The sequence below is a fragment of the Cebus imitator genome, unplaced genomic scaffold (genome assembly GCF_001604975.1).
Source record: "Cebus imitator isolate Cc_AM_T3 unplaced genomic scaffold, Cebus_imitator-1.0 Scaffold326, whole genome shotgun sequence".
NCBI lineage: Eukaryota > Metazoa > Chordata > Mammalia > Primates > Cebidae > Cebus > Cebus imitator.
The window spans coordinates 1,059,895-1,085,423 of record NW_016107641.1 but is presented as its reverse complement, the minus strand read 5'-3'; the positions used below and the strand labels follow the sequence as shown (position 1 = coordinate 1,085,423).

General features: G+C 46.8%; 1 protein-coding gene across 13 annotated transcripts in view; it reads left to right on the top strand.

Annotated features, from left to right (window-relative positions):
- ARHGAP22 (Rho GTPase activating protein 22) overlaps nucleotides 1–25,529 on the top strand; it is a 217,522-nt gene that overhangs the window by 103,145 nt on the left and 88,848 nt on the right. For all 13 annotated transcript variants that reach the window (XR_005196352.1, XM_037729973.1, XM_037729972.1 and 10 more), the window contains one exon: nucleotides 8,803–8,890. Coding sequence is in view for 11 of the 13 variants with exons in the window: in XM_037729973.1 (XP_037585901.1) it covers nucleotides 8,803–8,890 (88 nt within the window). In the remaining 2 variants the exon portion in view is untranslated. The remainder of the gene's footprint in view (nucleotides 1–8,802; nucleotides 8,891–25,529) is intronic.

The window sequence follows — 25,529 nt, the reverse complement described above, 5'->3', positions numbered from 1 at the left end:
GACTCCATCTCAAAAAAAAAAAAAAAGAAAAAGAAATCTTTGTCGTATTGCTATTGTTAATCTCATTTTCTCCTCTGGACTAAGCTGAAGGCTTCCGGATCATCCAGTGATCTGGGGACTGTTCCCAAGACAATGATTCTTTGCAAAATGAGCTGTGGCAGCATCCTGATGTGAGCAGGGGTTCCCTGCAGGCAGGGTTGTGTGCAGACCCTGATCAGAGGACCTGGAAAGTACTTGCCACTTGATTTCAGTCTGAGGAAGCTTGAGGGGACTGTCACCCTAAATGCTTGCAGAAGAGAGAAGGAAAAATCACTCTTTGTTTTCTGGAAATGATAGATGGGCATTCCAGGCTGCAAAAACACTGTGCAGGCTGACCTGGTCCCGACACATGAGGTCAGAGAGTATGATGGTAATCAGGTGGCAGCAGCCCGTGGCTGGGGCATGGGAAGTGCTGTATGCATTAGCTGATCGCTTTTCTTTTCAACTTTAACGTTATTTAAATTTTATGTTGATGCAAACGTTACAGAGCAAAACATGAAAGCTCCTTCACCATTCCCACCACTCCCTCCCAGAGGGTATGATTTCTGTGCTATTTCTAAAGGTTAACATGTAACTTGTAGGCTCTGGGGAGAGGACAGTAACAGACATTAGGACGGAATTGTATTAATATTATTTTTCTGGTGTCTTATTTCTTAGTAATTCATCTTAGAAACCTTTGGTATGTACCTCATTCTGGTATGGTCTTACCAGAAATGATTTAATCACTCCCCTATGACCGAGGAACAAGTTGTTTTGCATTTTGTGCAGTAAAAAAGGTTACACTGAGGATTGTTATGCATACGTTTTTATGCATTAGTTTTTCCTTAGAACAAATTTCTTAAAATTCAACACAAGGACATTTTATTTTAAAATTGTTTTGGACATTGCAAAATTGCTTTCAAAAAGTCTTTATCAAATTATGTTCCATCAGAAGTATATGAGAATGCCCATTTCTGCATGCTGTTCCTACTACATGGTCATTAAGTACTGACCACCTTTTAAATAGAGAATCTTATGACATATTTATTGACCATTTGTATTTCTTCTATTAATTTCTTGTTAACACCCTTTACCCATTTTACTATTGGGTTGTCTTTTAATGACATTTTATTTACTTATATTGGATAACCCAATATGTCCAAAAATCAGCATTTCAACAAGTAATCAATATAAGTTATTAATGAAATATTTCACATCTTTTGTAGTAAATCTTTAGAATCCACTTATAGCATATCAGATTTACATACCAAGTTTTTATCAAATACATGTGATGTGTATTTAGATCTTATCAAATTTGAAGTAGATTCACGTGCCCAAATTGGTTCAGCTATACTGTAGTAGGTAGAATAATGGCTCCCCAAAAGATATGCCTGTCCTAATCCCTGGAATATGCGAATATGTTATGTTACATGTTAAGCATTTAATTAAGGTTGCAGATTGAGTTAAGGTTGCTAACCCTCTAACTTTAAAGAAATTACCCTGGATTATCCAGGTGGATCTAATATAATCACAAGGGTTCTTTAGAGTGGAAAGGGAGGCAGACAAGGAGGTCAGAGGGCAATTTGAAGATGTGAGGCTTTGAAGATAGTGGAAGGGTGCAGGAAGCTTTTAAAAGCTGGAAAAGTAAGAAGCAGATCCTCCCCTAGAGCTCCAGAAGGGACAGCCCTGCCAGCTATTGAATGTAACCCAGTAAGACCATTACAGATTTCTGACCTCCAGAACTGTAAGGAAATGAATTTATCTTGTTTCGAGCCACTACTTTTATAGTAATCTGTTAGGAAATACATATACCTAAAACTTTTTTGATAACTGAATCAAATATCAGGTTTTTCTCAAGAGTTTTATTGAGGTGTAATTGACATACAATGAACTGCACATATTTCATGGACACTGTTTGTTAAGTTTTTAATATAGGTGTACATCTGTGACACTATCACCACAATCAAGGCAACAAACATATCCAGCACTGCCAAAAGCTTCCTTATATTCTGTTGTAATCCCTCCTCCCATTCCCTTTGCCCCTCCTGACACCTGGCCCCAGACTGGTCTGCTTATTTCTCATTTTCTACAATTGTATAGAAATGGAATCACACAGTACTTACTCTGGCTTGTTGTCTATCTTCTTTCCCTGGGCATAATTATTTAGAGAGGCATCCATGTTGCAGCATGCATTAAGAGTTCATTCACTGGTATTGCTGAGTAGTAATGCACTGTATGGATGTACCACAGTTTGCTTATCATTCACCTCATGATGGCCATTTGGGTTACAGACAATTTTTGGATATTATAAATAAAACTGAGAAGATTTGTATACAAATCTCTGTATGGAAATATGCTTCCACATCTCTTGCGTAAATACGTAGGAAGAGAATGGCTGGATCATATCCCAGGTGTATGTTTAACTCTTTTTTTCAACCAGGCTGGAGTGCAGTAGTACCATCTTGGCTCACTGCAATCTCTGCCTCCCGGGTTCCAGCGATTCTCCTGCCTCCACCTCCTGAGTAGCTGGGACCACAGGTGCATGCCACCACACCTGGATAATTTTTTTTTTTTTTTTTAGTAGAAACAGGCTTTCACCATATTGGCCAGGCTGTCTCGAACTCCTGACCTCATGATCTGCCCGCCTCTGCCTCTGAAAGTGCTGTGATTACAGGCGTGAGCCACCAAGCCCAGCCTGTTTAACTCTTTAAGAGACTGCTAAACTATTTTCCAAGGCGATTGTCATTTAACATTACCACAACAGTGTACAAGAATTCTAGGTCCTCTGCACCCACAGCAACACTTATTCTGTTCAGTCTTTTTATTTTATCTAATAGATATGTAGTGGTATCCAATTATTTGTTTAATTTGCATTTTCCTAACTGCTAATAATGTTGAAGATCATCTCATGAGCTTATCTTCCAACCCTATATCTTCTATGGTAATTACCTGTTTAAATCTTTTGCCTATTTATTTAAATTGGATTGTTCCCTTATTATAGAATTTTTATGGTGTTTTTTATGTATTTTGGGTACAAGTCCTTTATCAGATATATGATATTCAAATATTTTTCCCAGCATGTAATTTGTCTTTTCACTCTCTTAATGTGTTTGAAAGGCAGTTTTTTAATTTAAATGAGTCATGTTTATAAATTCGTTCTCTTTCGAGTCAAGCTTTGATGTCATATGCAAGAACTTTTTGTCTAATCCAAAATCATAAAGGTTTTCTACTAGAAGTTTTATAGTCTCAGATTTTTCATTTAGGTATATCATTCATTTTGAGTATATTTTTTATATATGGTGTGAGGCATGAACTGAGATTCATTTTTTTTGCACACAAATATGCAGTTGTTCCACCGTCATTTGTTGAAACACTATCTTTCCTCCAGTGACTAGCCTTTACACCTTTGTCAAAATCAATTATCCATATGTGGAGATAGATAGATAGATAGATAGATAGATAGATAGATAGATAGATGGATGTGGAGGTATATATGGGTCTATTCTGATCTTTCTATTCTGTTTCATTAATTGATTTTAATGCTAATTTCTCATTGTTTTGATTACCGTAGATTTACAATATTTTGAAATCAAGTAGTATTAGAACTCCAGCTTTTTATTCTATTTCAAAATGAGCATATTTGCCAATGCATTTTATGAGGCTAGCCAAAGACATTACAAGACAAGGACACTATATATCAATATTCTTTGTGAACGCAGTTGAAAGAGTTCTCAACCAAATTTTATCAACTTGTATCCAATGACACATAAAAAAGAAAATACGTAATGACCAAGTGGGGTTTATCTCAAAAATGCAAGGTTGATTTAATGTTTGAAAATTAATGTATCATATTAACAAATGAAGAAAGAGAAAAAAATAATCATCTAATAGATTCAGAAAAAGCATCTGACAAAATTCAATATTGATTCCTGATAAACTTAGGGATGCATATCATCCCTTGTTCACTAAAAACTACAAATTACTGTTGGGAAAATGAAAGCTGTAAATAAATGAGGAGTTATGCTGTGTTCATTGATAAGAAGACTTATTATTGTTAGGATATCAATTCTCCCCAAATCGACCTATGCAATCCCAATCACAATCCCAGTAGGCATTTTTCTATTAATAGAAATTGACCAGCTGATTCTAAAATTCATATAGAAGTTTAAAGGGCCTAGAATAGCCAGATAAATTTGAAATAGAATAATCAAGTTGGAATTCTAATACTACCAGATTTAAGTTCAGATGGTTAGCAACTTCAATTCAATCTGAAACTTTAGTTAAATGCTTGTCATGTAACATAACATATTCGCATGTTCCAGGGATTAGGACAGGCACATCTTTTGGGGAGCCATTATTCTACCTGCTACAGTATATCTGAACCAATTTGGGCACGTGAATCTACTTCAAATTTCATAAGATCTAAATACAGATCACATATATTTGATAAAATTTTGGTATGTAAATCTGATATGCTATAAGTGGATTCCAAAGATTTACTATAAAAGATGTAAACTATTTCATTAATAATTTTATATTGATTACTTGTTGAAATGCTGATTTTTTGATATATTGGGTTATCCAATATAAATAAATAAAATATACGGTTAAAATAAAAAACAACCCAATAGAAAAATGGGTAAAGGGTGTTAACAAGGAATTAATAGAAGAAATACAAATGGTCAATAAATATGTCATAAGAGTCTTTATTTAAAAGGACAGTCAGTACTTAACGACCATGCAATGGGAACAGCATACAGAAATGGGCATTCTCATACACTTTTAATGGAACATAATTTGATAAAGACTTTTTGAAGGCAATTATGCAATGTCTAAAACTTGCAAATACTAAGCCTTCCTAGATGAAGACAGAATGGCACATTCTTTATCCATTAGCTACTTACACCAATGGACTGCATTCGTGTGGAGCAAGAGATGCATTAAGTCAGCTGCTGCCTCTCAGGAGGAACTTAGATACATAGGCTGAGCGATTCCCTAACAGAGCAAATGAACATGAGCTCGGACAAATGGGGAAGGGGGAAATGGCCCAACATTTGTGGAAATCTATCATGTGCCTGGAGTTTGTACACTATGTCTGTACCCAGGTGCCCATCTGCAAACTGCACAGTTCTAGGTACAAACTGTGTGCCTGATTCCCTCCCAGATACAAACAGTCAAGCCCTGACCTGGTACTATAGTAGGAAGGCCAGCTGGCAAAGTGCTGATACTCACTTTGCGCTCCTAGAAGAATTCCCAGGACCCTCATAGTTGAGGGCACTGTTTGAGGTGTTAGAAGCAGGTACTGGCCCTTGTCACCTGCATGTGCCCAAAGCACAGAATCTTGGCAAAAACCAGGCTCTCTAAGGCCACTGGGGACAGATATCAAATCACTTAATCCTCCTGACAGCCTCACGAAGCAGATACTATTATTGTTCTCATTTTCCAGGTGAGGAAACAGAGGTGCTGACTGAGCTCATGGAAAAGGCCTCATCCTCTGGCCACCTTCCCTTAGTGCCCCTAGACCAGTGGTTCTCAAAGTGCATTCCCCAGGGCTCGCAGCATCAGAAAAATGGTTAGAAATAACAAATGGTCCCACTTTCCCCAGACCTATAGAGTCAGAAACTCGGGGGTGGGGTCCAGCATTATTCTGATTCAACCCTTCCACTATTAGAAGTTAAATCAGGCTGGGTGGGGTAACTCATGCCTGTAATCCCAACACTTTGGAAGGCCAAAGCAAGAAGATTGCTTTCGCCCAGGAGTTCAAGATCAGCATGGGCAACGTAGGGAGACCCGATTTCTACTGAAAATTTAAAAATAGCCAAAACTAGCTGGGCGTGGTGGCACACACCTGTGATCCCAATTAGAGGTTGAGATGGGAGCATCACTGAAGCCCAGGAAGTTGAGGCTGCAGTGAACCAAGATCTCACCACTGCACTCCAGCCTCAGCTACAGAGCAAGACCCTGTCTCAAAAAATAAAATAAAATCACAAAAACCTACCAAAAAATACATTATAGTAAAAACAAAGGCTAAAAAGTACTCAAAATATATCCTTTCCTAACTTCACACACTATGACTTCACATGCCTTAAGTGCTGGTGGTTACTGACCTCTATTGCATCTGTGTGGTGCAAACACTATGGTGCGTCTCTTCTCAGCGCCACATGCAATGATGTCATAAAATAGGCCATGGAGGGGGAGGGGATTTATATCACTGAGGTTAGCAAACACTCCAAATCAAGGTACTTTATTTTTCTCAGAGAGCTCGTTGTTAAACACCACCAAAACACCAGGCTCTCCATGTTTTAGCAAGCCCTGAGGTGACTCCAAGCCATGCTTAAGGTTGATCCCTAACCTGAGCGTCTCAGCTGACTCCTACATTCTGACTCCATTCACGTCTTTTCATCATAGATTTAGCAAATGTCGTACCAGGGACTGGAGAGCAGACTCCCTCTACTACCCAGGCCCCCCCCCCACCCAGTCCTGAAGCCCCTGGGATCAAAGCCACATTCTTGACCTGTGGGTGGCAGAGGAATCTGGGCAGCCAAGGGCCAGTAATAGGACCCTCTGCAGTGGTGGCGGCCACACTGGGATTTCCCTGAGAAGTTAGCAGTGGATCCCACAGTCGCGGCCTAGCTCTCCACTATGGCTTCTTGCAAACAAAGTCAGCTGGTGGCTACCATGATAAAGGTAAGGAAGCAAAGAGCAAAGCCTGGGTTTTCAGCAGCGGACACACGTGGGCCAACATCCCCAGCACACCCTTGTGGGTGGTAGGCACAGGGCTGGTTGCATCTCACCTCTCTGACCTCTGTCTACTTGTCTGGGAAGACAGGAATAGTAGTACCTACTCCCAGGGCCTCTACATTAAATCTAATAATTTAGGTAAAGAGCCAGAAATATAGTACAATCTTCATAGACAGAAGCTATTATACTCCTTTTCCATTTAGCTGTAGTAGAAAGCAATGCCAATGTCAATATTGTTACTCTCTTTGTATGGATGACAGATATTGGGACACAGAAAAAATAGCAGAGTACCCAGAATTACACAGAAACTTGGTTACTGAAATAGCAAATGCCCGAGATGCATCCCATTAGCCAGTGATGGATCTCACCCACGCCCTCTAATGAGCACATTTCTCCATCCTGGGGCTGCAATCCTAATTTATTTCCAGTAGCTCCAAGTTCTCTAACAAGAAAGTAACTGTTAATTCAGTTACAAAGATTACCAGCTGGCTCTCTGGTTTATTGCTGTAATTCCTCTAAAGCAAGCATCTGCGGGTAAAGACGATGTTCTGCCTTTCTGCATTAATGTTGCTTAAATGAGAAGAGGCATTTCCACGTGTCCTTGCAGTGCAAGATTCCAGCAGCACGTGGGAGGCTCCCATCACCCTGTGAAAGGCAGGATTTGCCTGGAAAATATGGGAGGGGTGCTCTGTGAGCACACATAGAGGTGGGAGCAGAAGGCAACCTGGGTATAGCAGGTGACTTTGCCCCTTACCTGGGCAAATGCAGGCACAGGGATGCTGTGCCCCACTAGGTGTGGAGCCCTGACAGACAGTAATACCAGGCAATTATTTAGCAAACACACAGTTCCCACTGTGTACCAGGCACTGTTCTAAGATCTTCCAAGGGCTAATTCATTTGATGCTACAAACATCCCCACAAAGTACTTTATCATTCCTGTTTCACAGTTAAGAAAACTGGGCACAGACCAGTTGAGCAATGTTCCTGTAGCTGAGCCAGGATTTGAACCCAGGTGGTCGGTTGCAGGAGTGGAGTTTAAAATGGGTTTTCCATTGAGAGGACCAGAAATGTGTAGTCAAGCCATACCAAGTCTGAGTTGAGCAAAACCAAGCATGAATGACATAAAGAAAGGCCTTAGCAGAGCTCACAGTTACTGACATACAGAAGAAGGATAAAGGAGGCTCTGCCTAACCTGGGGGTTGGGGAAGTGTCAATCACAGCAGTATCACAACACCTCGTCTTCACAAGTAGGACTTACCACACAGGAATCTGGCATCTCAACCCTCCTGAGACGTGTGAGTTGGTGTCCCATTGTGCAGATGTGGAAACTGAGGTTCAGAGACATTGAGCAGCTTACCTGAGGTCATACAGCCTGGAAGTGCAAGGCTGAGACTCAAAGCCAGCCTCCCCATCCCTGTATCCCATGCTTTTTTTCTGCGTTTTTCAGCCCAGCTGCCAGACTTCAGCATTAGAGACAGAGGTGAAGCAGCCCTCTGTCATGCATCCACAGGCACCCCAGGCACCTGGCACTCTCCGTGAGGGATACCATGTGCATGGTAGCTGACTTCTATCTCATAGGTAAAGAAATGAAATCTCACCTAGCCAAGAGGTGGCAGGACTGGACGGACACAGATCTGTTGGTCCTTTCCCCCATGTCGCCTCAGGAGCCAGGGACCCAGGCTTCTCCCTGACACTTACCAGCCTAAAACCCTGCTGGCCCAGAAAGGCCAGAGGCAGCACACTGGATCAGGCACTCTCGGAGGTGGGAGCCTCCCTCCCTGCTCCGGAGTTGCCCCTGCCTGTGAGCAGAGCTCCTCCAACCAGGTGTGCAGACAACAGTGTCCACCCCAGTCCACCTGGGACCCTGAGTAGGCCTCATCTCTGCCTGGGAGAGGAGGCATGTGCCCCTCCCTGAGGCCCAGCCTTCCCAGCCAGTGCCTGGAGGGCCCCAGGTCCAACCCTCTGCTCTCCAGGGCCACTGACGACAGCAGTCCCCTCCCCATTATCTCATGCTCTTTGTGTTTGTGTTTGCCTCCTTTTTAGGGATTTATTTCTCTACAAGGGACCCAGGTGACCGAACTTCTTCCTGGCCCTGAGGACCCAGGGAAGCACCTCTTTGAGATCAGCCCAGGTAGGCCTGAGCACCTTCCAGCTCTGCTGCCCTGGTGGGGGTGTCCCCATGCCCCTGGTCTTGGAAGGGCTGACTTCCACAACGCTGCTCCCACGGGAGCCGCAGCGCTGTCTCCAGGCACAACTTGGAAAGGTAGGCCAAATCGACAGGATACTCACATGGGGAAGAAATTAGAAAGTCCTATCAATTATCTGGATAACGAGCTCTTGGCTAATTGGAAAATGAGGATTTTAAAATTCACAGTAAATGCAAGGAAAGAAACTAGTCAATGGGAACATCTTAGGGTGAAAGTGTAAACACAATACCTGGAAATAAAGCCAGGGAAAAACAGTAGCACAACCCGAGAATATTTAAGCAAGGATGGTTATAAATTCCAAGGCAGAGAATTGGGATGTGGCAGGAGGGAGGGGAATAACCTGGCCTAAAGAACTGCTCTGCTGTCGCATTAGCAGTTACAAAACAATGTTTTAAACTCGCGAGTTTTATAATGTCGTTGTTAATGAACTAAGTAAAAGTGCCTTCCAGAGAAGCCAGTGTGCATAGCAGGGCTGGCGCTGCTGCCAGGGAGCCTTTTCTTTAGCTTGGGCTCCCCAAAAAGCAGAGTCCGAGACCAGGATCTGGCATGAGGAAGGGAGTCAGGGAAGGGAGGAAAGCCAGCCAGGGTGTGCTAGTAAGTGGATTGCTGCTGCCAGCACCCAGGCTCAGTTCCTGCAGGGGCTTCTGGACACAGTGCAAAACAGGCCTCAGAGGGGTCTCACCCAAGAAGTGAGGCTGGGGCTCTACCCACCCACTCCCACCCCCGGTCATTGCGAACTGCTTTCTGGGGAGTAACTGGCATTTCTGGCCTACCCTCACATGGGCCAAACTCTGCGGACAGAGACAGCCTTCAGGGACAGTTGCAGATGCTTGAGGAAGGAGGCCACTGGCAGCGTGATGGAAACAGTGAGTGCCGAGGGGTCTGGGCAGGGCGCCGAGTGTCAGCTGAATTTAGACACCCTGGGAGGTGGTGGCTGTGAACTGACTGTGCTAGGGCCTCACTGGGGCCCTGTGAGCCAGTGAGTCTATGACTGGTCACAAAGCAGTAAAGCCACCCCAGCCACTCTGAGTTGATCTGTCTGTTGGCTGTCCACAGAGGGAGCACCCCAGGCTCAGGCCTCTCTAGGATCAGGTATGAGCGGATCCTGCCTGGGACAGGGGCATGCCTACCTTTGCCCCATTCATACTGGAGTTCCCAGGGTCACAGGCTGAAGTTGAGTGCAGGAACACCCTTTCCAGCCGCATGCCCCTGGGCAAAATTCAAGTACCCGTGATTTCACTTGGGTATTCCTTTTCATCTAATGCAAGAATCTTTGTAGTAAAACTGCACATCAGAAGGTGGTAGTGAAGGGATCCTGGGGTATGGAGTAGAAAACAGAGGTTGACGGTGAAACCAGGAGAAAGGGTCTCAGCTATTAGGATAGGGAAGAAATGCAAGTAGTGAGGTAGGCAGGGTCCTGCCATCTAGAGGAGGAGTGCGGCCCCGGGCCTGGGGAAAGGGGTGGTGAGCCAAGGCTAGAACTAGAAGGTAGAGGTCAACACACTCCAGCCATCAATTCAGAAAGGCACTGAGTGTGTGACTCATAGACCAGATAAGGGACACCACCTGTGTGCATGTTCATTATCTGGGCCAGAGCTATTTACAAGAATTTATTTGACTCTTGCCAGCAGTGTCAGAGTTATGGGGGGAGGTATGAGAAGACCCTTTGCCATACAAGGTAACATAGCCACAAGGTTCCAGAAATTAGAAGATGGACATCTTTGAGGATCATTATTCTGCCTCTCACAGTACTCCCAACATCCCTCTAAGACAGGGAATATCGTTATACCTATTGTACAAAAGCAGACAGTGGGGATTAGAAAGAATTCCCAGCTAGACACACAGCTAGTGGCGGGGTTGGGCCTTGAGCCCAGGCATTCTGGCTTTTAGCTACACACTTACCTTGCCCTCTAACACAGGCACCTGGCCATCTGAGGCCCCCTACAGATTCTAGAATTTTCCCCACCTGGGCTGGGGATGTCTAAGGACTTGGTTATGGAAAGGAAAATTCCTAAACTCCTTTGTCTCAAGCCTGCCTCTGCAGCAGGTTCCTGCAGATCCCCACAGCTGCTCCCCAGAGCTGCCCATCTCTGTCCTCCGGCCTTTGTGTGGCTGCTGAGCAGCTCAGGGAGAACGAGACAGGTGGTGGGCAGTGAGCAGTTGAGTCAGCCTTTGCGGAGCGTGGTGCAGCTATCTGCAGACTAGGGCCCAATGCCAGTGCTGCCCGGGGCCCGAGCGTGATCCCCACTGCTCCCCCTCTGCCAGGGACTCCGGATTTGGGGTGCTTCCTATCAGCCTGTTCAGATGGGACCTGGGAGGCTGCACTTGAGGCTCATGCTTGGTTCTGGCTGCAGCTGGCAAAGCTCCCTGCCCTTCATAGCCCATGTAGGTGTCAGGCCAGAGGGGTAAGGTGAATCTCCTGAGGCCAAACAGCTGGAAGGTAGGGGAGTCTGGACCCTCCCAGGTCAGCCTGACCCCAGAAGTGTGGGCTTCCTGTTACAGCAGTTTCTGACTAAGCCTTCAGCTATAGGCCATGTTGGGGCTAAGAATGAATAAGAAGAAGACCTACCTTAAACCACAGCAACACGCCATCACAGGAAGGCCAAGAAACCCATTCACGCCCAACTTAGCAAACCACTAGTGTGACCGCAGCTTTGAGCCGGCCTTGAGTTGCCCTGAGATGATCAGGGTCCAGTCTCTGCCCTTAAGGAGTCTGGGGACATTTTATTCTTGAGTTCAAGGCACCATAAGGACTTATCCTCGCTAGGTTGAAGGCAGTTACCTGGGGGCAGGAACAGGAAATAATCACCAAGTGGGCCATGCCAGTGTGCACCAAGCACGGCCTCCCCCAGGGAAATGCACAAAGGCCAAGAGGAAAGTCAGGCTTGGGGGGAGAGGGGCAGCTAGTGCAGCTGAGAGGACAACGGGCTTCTCCCACAGTTCTGAGGGTACCAGGTGGCAGACTGTGAGAGCAGTGAACTAACAGTGCAGGAAGGAGCCCAGCAGCTATGTCTGCGGTCGGGGCCTACGCCAGGAACTCAGGGCAGGTTATGAGGAAGGAGGACCAACACTTGCAGGCGATGTATGTGCTGGCCTGGGGCACAGGTCAGCCATGCCACAGCAGGCCCCTCACTCTCCAGCCTGTACCCCCAAAGAGGGGGGAGAACTTGACAACTCTTGGAAATGTGACAGAATTCCAAAGATGGTCATGCGTAGAATCAACTATGTACATTTTAAGTCATAGTTCCATTTGTGCTCTTCAACGGTATAAAAAGTGACAATTTTTTTCATAGTAGAATTAAAAATGAGGAAACATTATACTGTGAGTGCCATCTAGTGGAGAGATCTGCCAGTTCTGGGCCAGGAGGTGCAGGCCGGATTGCCTACCCTGAGCCCTTCAGCCAGCACAGCTAGGCAAGAGCGGAGCTGAGGCCAAACCCTCTGGCTTCCAAAGCCACACACGAAGACTGCCCTCCAACACAGGCACCTGGCCATCTGGGGACTTTTACAGACTCTAGAATTTTTCCCACCTGGGCTGGAGTTCTTGGAACTTAATAGAGGGCACACCTCTGGTTCCAAAAGCATCTGAGAACCTGCACGTCCAGCCACTGAGCAAGGCACAGAGAGAACACTGTTATAAGGGGGCTTTGGTGCCAGTGGGACTTCTGTTGCGTTGTGGCTATGGCCCGCCACTGCTTCCTCCCCATGGTCGTATATAAAGTGTACTGAGAGGTGGGAGCAATTGCCTTGGGCAGAGGCCAGGGTCTGTTCCCTGAAGCTGTGGGAACATGCAGGAGAACCACTTATAAAGTTTAAGGGAGGCTGAGAGAAAGGGTGACTGGCATTTGTGTCTTTCTTGGACAGTTGCTTACACACAGATTTGCTTTTTATGGTTACCAGGCAAGGAAAATCTAACTGGGTCCTGATGGCAAATGGGGTTCTGCCAAGCAGAGAGTGCGGCCAGGCACACCTCCTGCCCTGTTCCCAAGAGGAGCAGAAGGTGAAGATTCTGTGGGACCACAGGCCTGGCCACTGATGGAAGAAAGAAAGTGACATGAGCCCTCAAACTTTCCAGAATTCTCATAGTGCAAGACAGACAGGCAAGATGCCACCTGCAGGAATTCAGCTGAGATTTGGGATCAGAACTCACAGCAGACCCCCAGTGCCCAGAACAGCTGGTTGGGAGGGTGCCCTCACCCCAGTTCACAACACCATCCACCAGGGAGGGCACTGCAACCTTGCCTGGCAAGCAAAGAGATGTCTGCATTTCCCATCTGCCTCCTTCCCACCCCAGTGCCTAGGGTGCAGTTCAGGGAAGAGTCTAGGAGAAGTAACCCCCATCTACACCAGCACACCCCAATTCCCAAGGGCCACGGTGCTCTAGGAGTGGCACAAAAAGAGTTTGACCAGATGTAAAGGAACAGAATTAAGGATTGGAGAGATCCTTAATGAGCATGTTAGAATAACTAAGACTAGCACACACTCTGGGCCCTAGGAAAATCACCAAGTGAGCAGCTACTCAAAGGGAAAGTGAGAAGTGATAGGCATAGTTATTGAGAAAATAAAACCAGTTCATGTTTATTCTCCAGTGAGCATAGCTTCTTTGTATTAGGGTAGGTGAACTGCTGGAACAACCCCCAGATCTCAGGATCTTGACACAATAGAATGTATTCGTTTTTAGCACAAATTTAAAAATGAACACTTTTGATTTTCAGGCAGTTGGTCTCCCAGCATCTTCCTGTCTCTTGGTTTCACCATCTGAAACCTATGGCTTGCAAAAGCATCCTGGTTGTTTCCATGCTAGGAAGCCATCATGACTGGGAGGTGTCCTGGTCTAGGCCTGGAAGTGGCCCTATCATCCCCTCACAGCCCATTGGCCAGAATGCAGGTGCCTGGCTATACCTAGGAGCAAGACAGTCTGGGAAATGGAGTCCAGCTCTCCCCAGGAGGAAGGCAAGGCTGGTTTGGTCAACAGTCAGTAGTTCTGCCATTCTATATAATGAGCTGTTACATGGAGTAAGACAGATACCTTCCTACCCTCACAGAATTAGCAAGGTCAGGGAGACAGCAGGAAGGCAGACATTGAGTCACAGCATAAGAAGGGCTAGGAGGAGGGTAAAAAGACAGGCCATTGTGTGAGCCTGGAGGAAGGGACTCTAATGCATGCAGGGAGTATATGGGACTTCCAGGATAAAGTGACAATGACCCTGCTCTTTGAGAGTTAAGTGAGAGTCAACCAGGTGAAGAATCGGGGAGAGCAGCTGGCAGAAGCAGCAGTGGGCAAGCACAGTGGGCATGGGGCTGAGTGTCTCCTTCACACCTTAGTTCCAAGGCACCCAGCACATAGGTAACTGCATTTAATGTAAGGATTGGAAGCAACAGGAGGTTAACCTTTCTGCCAGAATGAAAAGTGCTCTCTTCTCCTCTGTGGCAGGAGAAGAGCGTCAGGCAGTGGTTCTCAAGCTTTAGTGAGCCTCCCCTCATCTGGAGCGCTTGCTAAAACATTGCTGAGTGGGCTCAGTGTCCAGGGTAGAGAAGCTGCCCTGGTGTAGGCAGTGGGAGACTTAGAATCCTCAAAGGGTGAATGAGATGGGCCTCACAGGGGTTGAGTGAGGGCAGGTCTGAGTTAACCGGGATCAGGCAAAGCTATAACCAACATTTTAATTACAATAGTTACTACTCCAGGAGGAAGAGGGCCGTATAATATATGAGCTGCTAGTTTGTCCTTTCATCTCCTGGCCCTTTTTCCTCCCTAGGCCACTTGCCTCAGGGGAAGGTGAGGCTCCTGGAGCAGAAAGCAGAAATGCCCTGCTCTCTCACCCCAGATGATTGATGTGGACAGGGAGGGGCGCGGGAAGCATTCCCCTAGACTAGTCACCCTGCCCCAGCAATGCCCCAGGAAGGTGACGGGCCTGGTGCTGCCAGGAAAGCTAGCTCCAGGCACCAGAGTCCTGCCTCAGGCAGACATGCCACGGTCAGGAAAGGCAGGGGAGCTACCCAGCTTCCAGCCGCAAGTGACTGCAGGTGAAGACATCAGGAGGCCATGAGGGACCAAGAACAGCCCATCCTTTTTTTTCCAGGCCGCATGTAAGCCTGACCACACCAAAGGGGGACCCCTTCCCTCCATCTCAATAGTAGCTGGGACTAAACTCCCTGCCAGCCTGGGAGAATAGGGCTTGGAGATAGAATTAACATGATTCTTTCTAATAAATATCATATTTGTTGAGTTTCTGAGGTTGCAGACAAAGGTGTTTAGGAGTGCTAGTGGGCTGAACATTCACTGAGTTCCTTCTAAGGAACGAGGCTGAGCACACCATGTTTATCCTCACCGCACTCCTGAGACTAACCTCTACTAACCCATCTAATAGGCAAGGCCCCTGGGGTGCTGACAAGTGAAGTAACTTGCTGGGATCCAAGGGCCAGTGAGCGGTGGAGCTGCCGCTTGAGCCAGTTCTAACCCCAGAGCCCTGCTCTTCCTCAGTGCACTAAGCTTGTCTCCCCAGGGCAGGCATGAAGGAACCAGGCCCCACAAAGGGACTAAGACTCAAGGACCCCCATGTCCTGCCCACCTGGTTCTCCTCTCTTGTCAGGGCAGCTGCCTGGCAAACCCTGCCCCCCCAGCCCTTTGAAAGCTGTCTGCCCCTTGCAGACTTGATCCTAGGGGACTCTCTGATCTGGGCATTTTGCTGATGTGGTCAACCAGCCCCAGGCCAAGTTTAGGCCTCCCTTTAAGTCCACAAGGAGGGGGTGGGGAGTGGAGAGGCCTGCTTTGGCACTCTGGGCAAAAAGAGTTGCTAAGATCCCAAAGCAGGCCTGTCCCCAAAAGACGCCTGTGTTTGGTGAGATAAATTAGGTCATCTATAAAGCTTTGTAACTCATTGCTAATATCCATCTTCTGGCATTAGCACAATGCTATCGCAGGGAACCAAGTGGGTTGGCTGTAGGCTTGAGACCAGAGCCATCAGTCTTTCTAGCGAGTAACTGTAAATGTGCTGGGGCCTGGGGAGTAGAGATTAAGAGTCCTGGAGGGAGCGGGTTGCAGAACCCAGCTCTGGCTAACTCTAGCAAAGGGAAAATCACCAGAAGCCAAGGAGTGGGGTGGGATGGGAGTGGCACCTGTGGATGGACAGGCAGCTGGGCTGTCAAGGGTCCAGGAGCCGGGGTGGTGGTCTGTGATGGGAAGGCTGAATCTCACCTGACTCTGCAGTCCTGGCATGGCTCACTTGCTCAAAGCCCAAAGTCTCAGTATCTGTATTTAGGCCACATGCCCACCCCTGACAACACTGGGGTGGTGAGGAAGGGCCTGTCCACTCTGGCATCTGGACCAGCCCTCCCGACGCTTCGCCTAGTGGGAGCAAGAAGACTCCAAAGGAACTTGGGTGCCTTCCAGAAGGGAGAGTAGATGACAGCCAGTCTCTGTCAAATGTCCATGACGGTCCGTGACTATATTTCTGCAGGGCTGAGCGTCACCTCACTGGCCTTGGCCCTTTCCAAGAGCCACATGCGGGGCCAGGACAGGTTGCCTTTTCAACAACACTGCACTGAGCTGATGGCCACCAGTGCCCAGGAACAATTCCTGCTTGTAGGGAAGGACCCAAGTTTGCAGTGCTGAGGATTAGCCCAAAGAAGACGTGAATGCCACCCTGGAGCTGAGGCAAGGAAGAAAAGGGAGAGTGCACTGTGCTCTGGTGCAGAAGGAGGCGAAGGGTATCACAGCTGCTCTGAGGCCTGGGTCCAGTTCCCACCCCAGAGCACCTGTCTGCTTTGGGCTGGGAGGCCCATATTTCTCAAGATCAGGGTCAGGAGACTCAGGCGCCAGCTGCACCATTCAGAGGCCTGGCAAGCTCTCTGCTCTCCCACAGAGCTTCACGCACCTTCCCTCCCACTGGGCTCCTTGGGGCCTCCCCAACTCCCCAAACACCAGATGGGCATCCTACAGGCAATAGGAGGCCGGTTCAGGGATGGCTTTGAGGTCTTGGCTTTTCAGCTCCAACCAGGCTTCAGAGACCAGGGTAGTAGCAAAGCTAGCATTGTGTCCCATGGGAATCAGGGCCATGGGGTTGCTTGTCCCCAGACACACCACACACGGATGCAGATGTTGCCTGGGCAGGCTGGAATCTACATGCAGAAAGGAAGCTTCCAAGGAAGAGCTGGGAAGGTGAGCCCGGGAGCCATCTCCCTGTTTGTGCCCATTTTCCACGCACTCTCAGTAGACACCAAGGGCCTCTCAGTGTCTAGTCAGTACTGTTCCAGACCACCTATCCCTCCAAGCCAGAGTCAGGGAAAGCTGAATAGAAGCATAGCCATGCCACTCAGGGACTGTATGGGTTTCGACAAGTCACAGAAGGCTCTGTGCCTCTGTGTCCCATAAACTAGGGGTGAGAATATTGCCAAGCACCTTGGGTTGTGGTGAGGATTCAGTGAGAATACAGATCCTGGCTCATAGTAGGTACCTGGTCTGGATAAGCTCCCCTTCTCCCTCACGCTCTCTGATCATTGATTGTTATGATTAATAACAGCAACCCAATCCCATCACAATGCTGTGTGATGAGTGCTCTGATAGAGTTGTCCCTGAATGAGGGCCCAGAGCAGCGGGTAGGACTAGCTTTCCCAGAGAGTGGCTGGGGATAGTTTCACTCAAGCTGAGCCTTGACACAAAAGCAAACATTATCCAGACGGGCAAAGAGGAGAAGGGCCTTCCCAGAGTCAGGGCTGGAGTATGCAAGGCACAGAGGCTGGAGAGATCTTCAATACAGGAGGCTCAGGGAGCAGAGGATGTGGGTAGAAAGGTGAGCAGGACCAGGTCATGAAGAGCTTTGGATGCTGGACAAAAAGGCTTGGACATTAGTCACTGACCATGTTCAGCTGACGGGAGGGATGGCTAAAACCCAAAATGGGCTTTTCCAGAGATATTTGCAAGGTACCTGAAGTGAATTTGCACCACAACAGCAGCTGCACTGCTACACATTTTTTCTTTCTTTTTTTGAGGCAGAGTCTCACTCCATCACCCAAGCTGGAGTACATTGGCACAATCTTGGCTCACTGCATCCTCTGCCTCCTGGGCTCAATTGATTATCCTGCCTCTGCCTCCCACGTAGCTGGGATCACAGGCATGTGCCACCATGCTCAGCTAATTTTTTGTATCTTTAGTAGAGACAAGGTTTCACCATGTTGGTCACGCTGGTCTCGAACTCCTGACCTCTTGATCCACCAGCCTCAGCCTCCCAAAGTGCTGAAGCATTGCTACACTTTTATCTTCAGCTTCATGACATTTCCCTTGGCCAACAGCACAGTAAGTAATCTCCGAGTTCAAAGCATTCAGCAAACAATGGAAAGGCCGAGCCACCAGAAATGTACACATAATTTTCATGACAGATATGGTAATGCCGTGTTAGCTGGTGGAGCCTCTTTCTCTATTGCCTGTATGGACCTATGTTGCAACACAAATTGGAATAGGATGGAATCTGTGCCCTGTTGCCAGAGTCACCCCTAACAGAATGGAGAGATCAGTAATCCCCCCAGCTGGTGTCATACTGAATGGTTTAAAAGCCAAATCATAATTGATGTCAAGTAAAGGCTCCATGCACGCATTAAAATATGGCATTATGGAAGAAATAAAGTACATTTGAAACCTTAAAAATAAAACCAAAACTGTGTGTTAGAAAGATCACTCAGGGTAGAGTGACCGAGGGGCTTATAAGGACTGTAATGTCTGACGCTCATCTGCACCGATGTCTATCCTCTGCCCCACCCCCACTGTCTACTGGCAGTGTAGACGGAAAAGACTGTGCTGCCACAGGAGAGACAGGGCCCCCTGTGGGAGGCAGTGCAGAAGCCGGGCTGTTTAGAGCAGAGCTCTGAGTCGTTTTGTGCATTTACAAGTTCACATGCCAAGTTGTCCGTGATCAAGCCAGGGAGTCCTGATCACTAACAACATCTCTGCCTTGGAGCCTGTTTAAGTGGCTTCCAGACTCAGCTCAGACCCTAGCCCTTAAGGGCAGCCAGATTAGGTTTCTTCTCTTCTCTGAGTCTCAGTTTTCCCCTGTGTAAGATGAGAGGACTGGCCCAGTGACCTCCGAGGTGTCTGCTTGCCCTAGTAGAACGGCACCTGCTGGCATTCTATAGCCAAGCTTGCCCAGAGGGAGCCATTTCCTGCCTGTCTTATGGCCACACCAGATCATTGAAGCCACCCTCAGGCATGGGGCTTGCAGCTGCCTGGCCTTATCCCACCTGCCCTTGGAGCAGATAGGAGACTGCTGCCTGCTGTCTCAAAGAAAGGCTTGACCTTGAAGGGGAGCCAGCGTGCACAGATTACTCCACAGAGGAGACTGATACTGTGCGTCTGACATGCCCAGAGCATCCCTGATCACATTAGCCTGAGTGGGGAGAATGCTGATACCGGCCTATCTCGGCACCTGGTACCAGCCAGCCTGAGTCTTGGCCTGACCTCGAGCAGCCGCTGCTGAGGTTGCCTGCAGAGTGCCAGACGATGGGTAATGACAGAAATGAAATTGAAGAGAAGTCTGTGAGTAATTCCCACCCCTGAGATGGGAGTGGCTCTCACACTTCCTGTCCTTGCAGTTGGGTTCTACTGTCTTAGCCTCACTTCTCTCAACTCAGCACAAGACCAGGTGTGGGAAACTCCCGCAGGCTCGCTGGAAAGAGGCCCCTTACAAGATCATTCCTTTGGCCAAAATCGTGTCCTAGAGCAGCGCTCGTCTATAGAAATGTAACACAAGCCTTGTTTGTGGTTGTAAATTTTCTAGTGAGTAGCCACGTGTAAAAACATCTACGTAAATATATATACATACTAACAAAGACTAAAAATTTCAAATTTTTTTAAAACTAAAAGGAAAGAAAACTAGTGAAATTATTTTAAATAATGTATTTTATTTAAGCTACTAGCTCCAAAATACTATCATTTCAATATGTAATCAAAATAAACATCTGTGAAATATTCCACATTCCTTTTTCTTTCCAAGTCTAAATTGGTATTTTACACTTAAAGCACATTTCCATGCAGACACTAAATTTTCACTGGAAGTACTTGATCTGAATTTATTTATTTATAATGTTAATAATTTAATTTTTTTAATTGGCACATAATTGTACATATTCATGGGTACATGGTGATGTTTTGATACATATAGTGTACAGTGATCAGATCAGGGTGATTAGCATATCCACCCTCTCAAGCATTTGCCGTTTCTTTGTGTTAGGAGCATTCACTGTCCTCCTTCTAGCTATTTGAAATGATGTAATATATTAATTAACTATAGCCATATTTGGTCTGTATTTAGATTTCATAAAATGTATGGTTGAAAAAGTAGAGTCACATACCCAAGTTATTCCAAACATACTTAAAGATTTTTCAGTAATGGAATTGAATGTCAGTTTTTAAACTAATGTAAATTAAATTAAATTAACAATTCCTTTGCTCAGTCACACCTGCCTTATTCAAGTGCTCAGCACCCACATGTACGGTGGCAGCATATTGGACAGCACAGGCCTAGACAAGAACACCAACATAGAGCAGGTAGAGCTATAGGCACCCCAAAAATGACAGAAGAGAAGGGAGAAAGAGAAAAAAGAAGGATGGACAAAGAGAGATCAGCAGGGATGCGGAGGGGGTGGGAGCCTCGGTCTTGGAGTCAGACAGAGCCAGATTTACACTTGAGCTCTACTACTCACTCATTAAAAGAACCTGGACGAATAACTTAAATCCCATGAGCTTCATTGTCATCATCTGATCATAGAAGGGAAACTGCCTACTTGGCAAGACGGCTGTGACCATCATGTGAAGTACGAGACGCAGAAGTGCAGATGGCAGGACAGTTTCTCCCCTGGCCCACCCAGTACTTTCTCTCTTTTTTTTCTTCAGTTCTTCTTTTATCTGTCATAGACAAGCAAGCTTCCAATGAGATTTTAATTTCTTTTCATAGTGTTGCTTTAAAACAAACAAACAAACAAAATTTAATAATCATCACTTTACAGCTGTGCTTCTCCTGGTGCATCAGAATTCCCCAGGCTGCTGGCCTTTCCCTAGTTCCAGAGGCCTGGGGTAGGTCCAAGAATCTGCATTTCTAGGAGCTCCTAGCAAAACTGGTGCTGCTGGTCTGGGACCTACTCTCTGACAGGTCAAGAGACAACAGAAAAAAGAAAAAAACTTTATATTTTATCCCTTTTATGGCACTTTTTTCCTTTTTTTTTTTTTTTTTTTTTTTTGCAGGGCATTTTTTTTTTTGCCTTGAATCTCCAAAAGTCTTTACCTGGTCTTGAGCAGAGTGGGTGAGACACCCCAGAGGTGCCTGAGGCTGCACTCAGGGTGGTGTGAATCTGGGATGCAGAGGTGATGTCCCTGGACTGTGTGTGATTCTGGCCAGCCCTGGACTTTGGTGTTTGATTCTGGGCACTGTGCTCAGGAGGGCTGTTCTCAAGGCAGTGAAGAGCTGGAGGCCACCCCGCTTCCCTGTAGCTCTGAGCTGCTCCACTCTGGAGGAAGGAGGACACTGCGGGGCTGAATGGCCACACAAATGGATGTGAAGGGCTGCATGTCCCTTGTGTGGGCCTAGGGGAAGACCCTGCACCATGTTTTTTAGTTGATATTTAACTGGCGTGTTCCTTTGGGTACACGGATGGATACTCAAGGGGTGAGAACAGACCCTCACAGACACCCGGGAGCCCCCAAGTTGCTCCATACACACCCACCAGGAGCCAGGTCCCTCTCCCACCAGTCACCAGGACCATGACTCTGCTGAGAGTGTCCTGAAAATGGACACCAGTAGGGAGATGGTTCCTGGGCTCAGCCTCCCCACCTCTCTTCTGGAACCTTTCTTTCTACATGCAGACACCATCGTGGGCGAGGAAGTCCAGCCAGGCAGCTCCTTTTCCCACAGCCTGCTACCCCGCCTACAGTGGACGGGCCACCCCCAAGGGTGTTCAGCCTCCACTCTGCTCTGTGCTCAGCACCTGGATTAGGGGTGGGCAACAGACCCATTCCCACCAAGGTACCCCCCACCCCATGGCACTGGCATTGTCAACCTTGAGTGTACTCCACCCCAAAACACTCTGGGGTGCCTTCCCCAACCCCAGCCCTCATGCCTGTTCTCAGGCCTCCACCGGGCATGAGGGGAAGACAGCAAGTCACTGGGCGGGCCCAGGAGAAGGGGAGCAGCAGCTGGAAACCAGGAGGTAGGAGGGAGCCAGGAAACCTCACTCACAGGAGGCGAAGGCTGCAGAAGACAGGAGGCAGAATGGTCCCAGCCCTCAGCATACGCTCCACTGGCCATTTCAACTTCACTTAAAAAACACAAGTTTAAAGATACAATGATTGAGAATTTCAACATAGTAACCACAGAGCATTCACTTCTAAATGCAGGACCCTTCAAGAGGCAGGCGTGTCACTGAGCACACTCCCTAATTGTAGGCCATGAAGCTGGCCTTGACCATGGGCTTCTGAATTTAAATGCAGGACGCGACCCTCTGTTCTATCCTGTGGGTACATCCTGCAGGTACAGCCCTCAAACATTCCTTGCTGGTGTCTTCCTGCAAACGCACTGGCCCTCAGCTGAAGTCGTGAATGAATTCAGTGCATATCTTATCATGGTCCTCATCTCATTCATAAACTCGACATTAAGAGAGGGAAAGTGACTTCTCCAAGGGCCAGGCATACATGGCTCCCACCTCATTCCCAGTGCCGTGATCTTCCCTCCAGCACCTGCCCCTGCCCTACAGCCTTCTCCCACCATCCTGCTGATGGCAAGGCTCCAGTACACACTGCACAGGTGGTCCTTCCTAATCCAACAGGGCAAAGGCCCCTTTAACCAAACTCCCCCCATGGAGCACAATAGGGAATGTCATCCTTGGAGAGTGGCCTGTACCTTCATCCTTGCAGATCGAGGCTAGGGTCTCAATTAGGTGATTAAACTGCAGCCACATTGCTTGAGTGATGCCAACCAGAAAGTGACTTTAGTGTCCCAGTGAAAGGGCTACCCGCCCGGACCAACCTGGCTTCCTGGGTGCATAACATGGTCTGTACTCCAGTGCACTGGCTCAACCTCTCTTCTTCAGTGTGACACTCTGCCTGCCTGCCTGACCCCACAGCTTGCTCTACACAGGGGGACGCTTCAATGACCTTCGGGGGCTCCAGGATGCATCCTGCCCTGCATGGGCTAGCTGCATGGATCTACACTCCAGGCTGACTTTCAGCAGGGTCTCACTCATAGCAGGCAGCCCATAGAAGATCAGGCTGGTGCTGGGCACCATGGCTCTGAGGCACTGAGACACCAAGGGGTGTGCACAGAAATCCCTCGGCTGGTGATAGCACACCGGACTGGAAGGGGTGATGTGCAGGAGGAGGCATGCTTTGTGCAGCACAGAACAAAGGTATAGATAAAATTCTTTACGGGTGATCTCAGCTAGACTAAATCCCTAGATAAATTAGGATGTGGGGAGGAATGTAGCAGGGGATTAGTAGGGGGGAGTTGAATGACCCAGGTCACCTCTGAGAAACCAAGCCCAAGTACAGAGGCTCCTCCAACAGGGAACTGTAAGCTCAGGAACCCGCTGAGACACAGGCTCCTCCTCAGAGTAGGTTCTTCCTACGCAGCATGTGGTCCATGGACCAACTACTTCAGCATCACCTGGGAGCTTGCTGGAAATACAGACTCTAGGGCCCCACCCACGCCACCTCAAACAGAATCTGTGTTCTTGCAGTATGTCCTGGGTGCCCTACATGCATCTTAAAATTGGAGAAGCAGCGCTTTGGAGCAAAACAACCTCAAGCCTACCCGACCCTGAACTAGGAGCTCCTGAGATGTGATCCCCTCCCTCAGGACCTCCTAGTCCAGGGTTGGGAAACCTTGATATTGTTTTGCTCCAAAGTGATGTTTTTAAGGTGCCTGGATCTTAAAAGGTGTCTGATAAACCAGTGAAGGAGCAATCATCCAAAAGCAGAAAGAGTACTGAAAGTCAAGGTCGGGAGAGGCAACAATAAGAAGAAATGGAGTCTAGTTCTCAGGCTGCAAACTGAGCCATAAGCCAGGGCTGACTACCCATGGGCTGATTCTGGCTCACAGATATATTTTGTTTGGCCCGTGCAATATTTTTCAATGCACAGGATTTTACCCATTAAAAATACATAGATTTCTATAGGGTAAATTTGGGCCTGCTTTCTCCATATAAAGAATTGGCAGGAGCTGGCCAGGTACCGTGGCTCACACCTGTAATCCCAGCACTTTGGGACACCGAGGAGGGCGGATCACCTGAGGTCGGGAGTTTGAGATCAGCCTGACCAATGTGAAGAAACCCTGTCTCTGCTAAAAATACAAAATAGCTGAGCGTGGTGGTGTAGGCCTGTAATCCCAGCTACTTGGGAGGCTGAGGCAAGAGAATCACTCAAACCAGGAAGTCGGAGGTTGCGATAAGCCAAGACCATGCCATTGCACTCCAGTGAGGGCAACAAGAAAAAAACTCTGTCTCAAAAAAAAGAAAACAACAACAACAACAATAATAACAACAAAAGAATTGGTAGGAGCTAAATAACAATGGCCCCCTAAAGCCTAAAGGCGCAGCTTGAGTGCTCTCCAGTTGCCCAGAATCCCCACCAACTCCCCCTTCCATGTTGCTTTGTCAGTGCATCTTACCTGCCTGATCTCATGGGGTTAGAGTCTGTGTGTACTAGTGCACATAATAAACTCAAAAGCAAAGTTGGCTAGAAAATGATAGTTATTATGTATTGGCTGACTTATTTGATACCCTAATTATTTATCCTGTGGGGTCACGGTTAAAGGCAAGGTGCTCAGTCATACTATCTGAATTTCAGTCCCGGCCCAGACCCTGCCCAGATCTGAGGTCCAGAGCAAGTCACAGAACCCTGTAAACTTCAGGCTCCTCATCTGAAAAATAGCCATAACAAACGCAGCTCTGTGTAGGACATCAAACGTGTTGACTGACACACGGTTAGTTATTGGTAAAGGCTATAAATCAGTTTAAATAAAAATGTTATTATAAGTTAATATATTTAAATTAATTTATAGCTATTAACAATATCTAATTACTGCAGCATTATAATTTCAGTACCAGAGCAAAATAACATGAAGAAATGCAAGTATTTATTCCCTGTGTTGCTAAAATACCAACACTGATAATCAATATTTTCTATAAAAAGATGTTCAGAATATCTAACATTTTAAAATTCGGCTAAAATGTTAAACATTTCAAATAAAACGTGGATACATATTAGAAGCATTAAGTGAAAACAACAATTTATAAAATATAAACGTTAAAAATGTTACTCTCCTCATGCAAATTGTTAGCAGATGACATGAATAAAATGCTATTCAAAAATAATAAACTAAACTCTATAAGATAAAGAAACCTTTAATAATAATGTTTACAATGAAAATCCTATTTGATGTAAAATGAATCATGGGCATAATTTTGTGCCCATTTTTTCCAACTGCTGAAACTTATTTTTTAATCTAGTCTGGTCAAGGCAATGATGAGATGTTCCAAGCTAAATTTCAAACAGTATTATCCTTTGAGGTTTTCATCTTCAAGGAA